The sequence below is a fragment of the Camelina sativa genome, chromosome 5, assembly GCF_000633955.1.
Source record: "Camelina sativa cultivar DH55 chromosome 5, Cs, whole genome shotgun sequence".
Classification (NCBI taxonomy): Eukaryota; Viridiplantae; Streptophyta; class Magnoliopsida; order Brassicales; family Brassicaceae; genus Camelina; species Camelina sativa.
The window spans coordinates 23,455,386-23,462,573 of NC_025689.1; the positions used below are offsets into that span (position 1 = coordinate 23,455,386).

General features: G+C 33.8%; 1 protein-coding gene across 4 annotated transcripts; it reads right to left on the minus strand.

Annotated features, from left to right (window-relative positions):
* LOC104787469 (shaggy-related protein kinase delta-like) lies at positions 928 to 5,963 on the minus strand. Of its 4 annotated transcripts, XM_019246013.1 has the most exons (14): positions 5,706 to 5,963; positions 4,665 to 4,899; positions 4,457 to 4,549; positions 4,315 to 4,374; positions 3,968 to 4,240; positions 3,646 to 3,720; positions 3,065 to 3,121; positions 2,843 to 2,983; positions 2,692 to 2,742; positions 2,441 to 2,536; positions 1,910 to 1,993; positions 1,693 to 1,795; positions 1,179 to 1,263; positions 928 to 1,029 (listed from the first exon to the last, which is right to left on the minus strand). In XM_019246013.1, exons 2-14 carry the CDS (start codon positions 4,803 to 4,805, stop codon positions 963 to 965), a joined length of 1,326 nt encoding a protein of 441 aa, XP_019101558.1. In that variant the 5' UTR covers positions 4,806 to 4,899; positions 5,706 to 5,963; the 3' UTR covers positions 928 to 962. The 4 variants fall into 4 exon arrangements, with proteins under 4 accessions (XP_019101558.1, XP_010511361.1, XP_010511360.1 ...); XM_010513059.2 differs by having other exon boundaries at positions 928 to 1,263; positions 5,706 to 5,962; XM_010513058.2 differs by having other exon boundaries at positions 928 to 1,263; positions 4,457 to 4,564; positions 5,706 to 5,962.

Genomic DNA, 7,188 nt, shown 5'->3' on the forward strand with positions numbered 1-7,188 from the left:
TGTTTGTACCGGGGATTGCACAACACTAAGTAAATAAAGGTTTTTTGGGGAAAGAGTGAAGCTGGTTCTTTTATTAACGATAAAAACGTGAGGTCGTCAATAACACGAGTCAAGATTGAGCTTGTCAGTTCACAGGAAAACTAACAAGCCAATAATGACGAGCTCGAAAGCTGAAATGAATTATACAAAAGACAATATCGGTTTTAGACGCAAAGTATTGCTCTCGGGGTCTTGTACGCGAGTCAGGTTGGTGATCCTAATAAGTGATGTTTCCTTTTATAGGCGATTGTTGACCTAGAGTTTCCTAGAGTTTTCATCGTGAATTCCCGAGATTGCCCTTTGCGGATTGTTAATGGCTTGTTTTCAATTGGACCGAAATCACAATTAATGAGTCTTGTTGGGCCGAGCGACATATTGGGCGCAGCCCATGTCCAACAGAAAGACTTTCATCATGTGTTGTAGCAGCAATAAAAATAAACAAGCTTACGTTTATGTTGTGAGGGGAGATGTGTGCAGAAAGATTAGGATAGAGATGAAGTGGCTCATCAGTCAGGTTGCTCTATTCATGTCCCAAATCTGATTCCTTTTTCTTTGAGACTATCGTCTTTCGATGAAGTGAACCAAGAAGATTTACAAGTTTGATCCCCATTGTCGCTTTCTTGCTTTCTTGTTTGTTTTTGTTTTTGTCTTTTAACTATCAATCTTTCTGTGTCAAATTGGTTCTCATTGGTTTGGAAGGATACTACTTAGTCTACTTTCATTGTTTTTCCCCTAAAGGTTCAAGACATTCACAATTTGTTTGGCCTAATTCGAGTAATAGACTTTTGGTTTAATTCTTGTTCGTACACATGAGAAAATAAACCAAACTGAAACAAAAATTTATTTGTTTCACAATTTTTTGAAAAATTGTGTTATGGCTTGAGAGTATTGTAGAATGTAAGTTTGTTTCCTCTATATCAACATTATCTAGCAAAGTAGTGTTGCATTTTACGCATGCCCTGTTCGACACAAGAAAGGATGTGCAAGCACCTTAATAGAAAGTCATTGCTTCTTTTTCCAGTGAATTTCTGTTTACAGAGAGAGCTCTACTGGTTTTTCCCAAAGACTGAGATCTAGAGAGTTTAGAGGAAAGGAGAGAACACCCGATAGGTCGTACAGAAAACGCGGAAGAGACTTACGAGTCTAATGCCATGAAGTGGATCTGTTTACGGGCATGTTCTGGGACAAGCCGGTCCAAAGTTTCAGGAGGGATACCAGAGAGTTCTGTAAGACACAAGCTTATCAATCAATTCATGCAACACACACACACACACATATATATCCGATTTCGAGCTGACGAAGGATCACAGATTCATATGAATAATGAGTGGTGATTACTACAAGAGACGAGCAATTTGGATCTTAACGCCATGAAGAACACATTAGAAGACTTTTTTTTTTTTCTATAGAAGGCTCAAGAGAATCCCACATCGGTCCTTATATTCTAAATAACTAACTTCAATTTACTAACTATGCTCATTGCTGAAAGAGCATATAATATTGTTGATTATGGTTTATAATTGTATGACTATTAGAAATCAGGTGATTAAGCAGCCTACAAGCTAGTTGAGGTCGGGATCAACCCAATAATTTTCGTCCCCTAAAAAGAATTTTAACAACAACAAAAAAAGAAGCAAAATAAGGGTACCTTACCTTGCGGTTTAAAATTGAAAAGTGGAGGAAGTGGCCGGCCGTTTGGCAGACGAGCGTTTGGGTTTCTTAGCTCATCAAAGAACGGGTGGATACAAGCTTCCACCTATCAGAACACCATAAGACATATTTATAAATGGGTTAGCTTCTGATTCTGATTCCAAGCAATATATGAAAGTGGAATATGTAACAAAATCAGAGAAAACTATGAATAGTGTACCGCTGTGCATCTCAAATTAGGAGAATACTGGAAGAACCTACAAAGAAGATCTACTGCTTCAGGTGGCAAACGTTTTTGGAAGACCTGAAAAGAACAAAAACATGATTTTTGTGCTGTAAAAACCAAGAAGATCACCAAAGCGAAATTTTAGCACAGGGCACAAAAAAAAGATAGGAATAATATAGAGCAAGCTACAGAGTTATGTAATGTCAGCTGAATAAAACTTCTTCTAATTAGAAAATTAAACAAGGGAGAAAAGCCAAGATTATGAAGACTAATTGATTTCAAATTCTTTGTTTACATAACGATCTTATACACAAAGATTCCATTGATTAAACAGAAGTACTTTATTTCATTCAAAAAGTACTACGTCTTAAGTCATGTCTCTCAGTAAGGTTGTCAAATTGCTCTTTGAGCCAGATGAATGAAATATGAAATTATGAAGTTAATTGATCACCCTCACTAATCGGAGATAAGATTGGACAGATATTTGCACCTAGAATCCAATTGATTAGGTGACTAGCGGCATACCTTGTGCCAAGGATGAGGTTTAATCTGAGGGAATTTAAATTCTGTGTAGTTTGGATTCATACATTTGATCTCCTCCCTTGTTGGCGTACCCAAAACCTGCATGACAATTAAAATCCCATGAAGAAAAAATGTAAGAGGTCCAACTAAAAGAATCATCAGCAGTGAGCAACTATTAATCAGTGCCAGCTCTAACATATGTCATTTTCTTTGTAAATACTAAACCCTAAAAGAACTGATAGCAAAAATACTACCTTTATGATTTCGACAAGTTGATCTACTCCACTTTCGCCTGGAAACAGAGGCTGTATAACAAATTCCACAAGAGCAGAAACGACTAAGAGAGTGAAGAAATAAAATAACAAGCACAAAATCATATAGTTAATACAAAATTACTGCTCCAACCTGTCCAAGAAGCAGTTCAGCCATCACACAACCTGTGGACCATATGTCTATTGCAGTTGTGTACTCAGTGGCTCCAAAAATGAGCTCGGGGGCACGGTAATATCTCGAACAAATGTAAGAAATATTGGGTTCTCCTTTCACCTGTGGAGCATGACACGTCATAATCCAAGCATGAATCAGGAAAAACAAACCACTAAGAGCTATACAGCTGATAAACTTTACCAACACTTTCGCACTCCCAAAGTCACAAATTTTTAGCTGATGTGTGTGTGGATTCACCTGCACATCAAAATAGGTGTAAAAGTATAAGTTTGTTGATATTAAACAATACCACATTTTCTAAGAAAAATTTAATCAATTGCAGGTACGGCGAGTCTAGACATCTGCAACATTAATGAAATAAGTTCATTCTTTGTAAAATCACAAGAAAAGAGGATTCTAAATATTTGACCACTGACCAGCTAAAAACCAAAACTATTTCCTAAAGGTTATATTTTAACATCCTGCTTGAACCAATAACATCTCCAGTGAAATCAACTACGGAACAGAAGTCCAGTACCACTATGAGTAACGAAAATAAACATTAGCGAGATGCATACATAACCCGTTGTTAAAACTCTCCAGGCATGTAAAAACGAAATATGATCACTTCAGTATCCAACCTACTATATAATGATCAACTTTGTAGAAATAGCACTGTCTTATATCTAAACTAGTGTCTTTAAAACTCTTATGTGTGGTGACAAAGACCTTACTATAAAAAGAAATCAAACAAAAGTAGCTTACAGAAAAGTGAAACTTACTAGCAGGTTTTGGGGCTTAATATCACGGTGACAAAGACCACAACAATTATGAAGGTAAGCAAGTCCCCTGCAAATCTGTACCCATTAACATAAAATCCTCAAAGATCATTGGAGAATGTCCAAAAAATTATCAGGTTCGATTCACACTTAAGTTAAGAGTTCTACAAAATTTTGAGCATCACTTCCTTTGCATAGAGACAATCAATTATGTACAACAGTTCCAAATTCTAACGAAAAGTTGTATCAAAGAAACTGAATATTTTGGTACTTATGAGGCTTACATAAAGAGAAGCAAGAAAGATCAAAAACAGGAAATAATCACCTGATAAGTGTAGAGTTTGACATAAATCAATGGCATCAGCTGTTTCATTCTACTGTAGCTTCTGGCAGTACGATTGACAGTCTCGGGAACAAATTCAAGAACAAGATTCAGATAAACCTCTTCATTTTCTGTTCTTGAATAGAAGCTATGCTTTAAACAAACAACATTCGGATGGTCTAGCATCTGCATAATTTGTAATTCCCTGTTCTTGTACCGCTTGTCTTGTAAAACCTTTTTGATGGCAACAACCTCCCCAGTTTCTCTGCATTTAGCCTACCACAAGGATACATAAAACGTTTGGGAATCATAAACAATAGCAAGACAACAAGAAAGATAATCAAACTTACTTGGAAAACCATTCCAAAGGAACCAGTTCCGACTACGTGCTCTGCTATGTAACTAACTGTCTGTCAATCAAAATTAAACAGTTGTATAAAGATCAGTACGTCTCACAAATATTCTAAACACACTTTTTCTGGACCATCTAACCTGTCTTGATTGACCATTTCGTCCACGGAGTGTAGTTCTGATCACATGGCCAGGTTCTGCACCAACCCCATCAATGATATCTGGTTCACTGTCCTGCAACATAGCAAACTAGTTCATCAATAGATGGGTGGTCAATGAGAAAGGAAGATAAGCTACAACAGTTCAAGATGAAATAAAAAAACACCTAAAAAGGAGATGCAAAACTTACTCTCTCCTCATCAGCATCTGTCTTGTCCCTTATCTTCATCTCAAGCATATCTCTACTCAACCAATCAACTGAACTAGAAGTGTTCTTTACACTTTTGGCAGATCTCGAACTGCCTACTCCATTTCCCAGGTGAGATTCCATGGTCGTTGTTCTCAAGATAAGACGTACTAGTAGTATATGATAACACCATAAACCTTAGCAATATGATGTCCCATCATCCCATCAAAGCACCAGTCTTCTTATTTTAACGTCAAAAAAGGTGTAAGTAAATTATCAGAATATCTACCCACAGGATTCAGATCGTTGGAAAATGACAACATATAAACCAAAGTCACTAGTTTCTCCAATACTTTCCAAGAGAGAAAACTAACAAAAACAAAATATCTCAACAATAAAAACACGCAAGAAGAATAAAACGAGAGAAGAGAAACAAAATATCTCCCAACTCACTTTCATAAAAGAAATAAAAATTAGCCAATCTCTACTATCTTACCACTTTCTGAGAATATATTATTATACAAATTAGACAATTTCACAGAACCAACAAGCACATTCTTAAATCTTGTACACCAGTATAAACATCCACAAGAGCTATATAATAACTCAGTGCCCTGATATCTAACCACTTTGGGCAATGAAACTAACAAAGAGAGAAACAAAAACAAAGGAATCAACAACAAAATACCTAATTTTTTTTTTTTTTTTTATTCCAAGCTTACAATAATTTCATGGAGTTTAAGACAAAGAAACATAAAAGTCAACAATTTCAGCTTTTTAGAAAGCACCACTGAAACATAGCAATAGTGGGTGATAACACTGATACTACTACTACTACACAAGACTAGAATTGAAAAACCCAGATGAAAATTATGACAGAACCGATCTAGAATTCAACTAAAAACCCGACAAGGCTTGTCCTCTAACACTGTTGTAATTACTACAAAGAACCCTAAATTCGTCTAAGATTAGGACAAAACTACATATTTAGAAGCGGTTCGAGGCAGTGTCGTGAGGTTACAAACCGAAGACGATTGATATTACCTTCGAACGGAAAGTAAAAAAAAGAGGCATTTGATTTGATGATTGATCAGTGTCTTGTTCGTCCGTCGTCGTCTTTTTACTTTCAATTTACACAAAATTGAGATCGATTTGTTGATAAGATGATGATCATTGATTGATCAGCTAATCGAGTAGAAGCTGATCAGTGGAATTTACTGGTAGAGATAGATAGAGAGATTTCTCTGTGGTTTCTTTTGTAGATTTCTTACCGTTTTGAATCAAGAGAGGTTTCTAGAGGAAGGAATTAAACTTACATATCTTATTATTTTAAAGGTTGGTTTTTATTATAAATTATTTATTTTACAGATAAATGAGTTTAACAAGTGTTAAAAAATTTCAACTATTAGCATTTTTTTTTGTCAAACCAACTACTAACATTTATATATGAAAAATTCTAAATTTAAGAAGATGTACTTAATTAGAAGTATATGAGAAACAAATAAATATATATATATATATATATATTTCTTCCATTTTCAAATTAAATTTAGTAAAATTATGCAATCAATTACTTAAAAAAAAAAATACATATTGAAATTATAAAATAACGAAAAAAGGAAAATGAAATCAAACTACTTCTATTTGTTGGTTCAGAAGAAAATGAAAGGCTAACATATTAAAAATTAATCTCATTTAAATAGAAAAATAAAAAGTTTCTAAGTTTTACATCTCACCTAACGTAATAATCTAAGGAGAAAAATAATCAAAACAAAAAGGAAATAATTTATTTTTTATGTAAAGTCAGAAAGGAAAAAATTAAACTATTTTCTAGAGAAATATCATAAAATAGCACTAAAATAAGTTTTCTGGACAATTATAGCACACACTACATAAATTTCCAAAAATATCACTATTTAACATATTACAATATTTAAATTAATTTTAAAAAAAAAAATTTGGTTTGGGTTCTCAATTTCATATTTATTGTATTGTTTTGAGGGGTAGAGTTTAATATTTTGAATTTAGAGTTTTATTTTGAAAGATTAATTTTGAAATATAGTACTATTTTAGACTTTTAGAGATATTGTGCTAAATTTGGAAAAAAACTTATTTTGATGTTATTTTTGAGAATCTTCATTTTTCTATGTCAAGTCAGAAATGAGAAATGAAAATCAAATAAGTTAGAGAAATTAGTGCAAAGAAAATATTTGGTTTTGTCGTTAATTACATTATCTTCATAGATATTTTGACATATTCCTCTTACACATGGTCAATTTATAAGATTTTATTACATGTAAAATATATGATTATCATGAACGACTCCACATACAATTTCATTACGTCCAGCCCTCCTCATAATACTCAGATCTAGTGATGATTTTTACAAGATGATAAATTAGATAATAATCCGCGCTGGTAGAGCGGAGAATTTTTTTGGGGCATTCTAAAAAATGTCCCTTTTTCCATACCCTTTTAAAAAATACCCCTTCATGTTGACCATTTTTAAAACTACCCTTCTTTATAT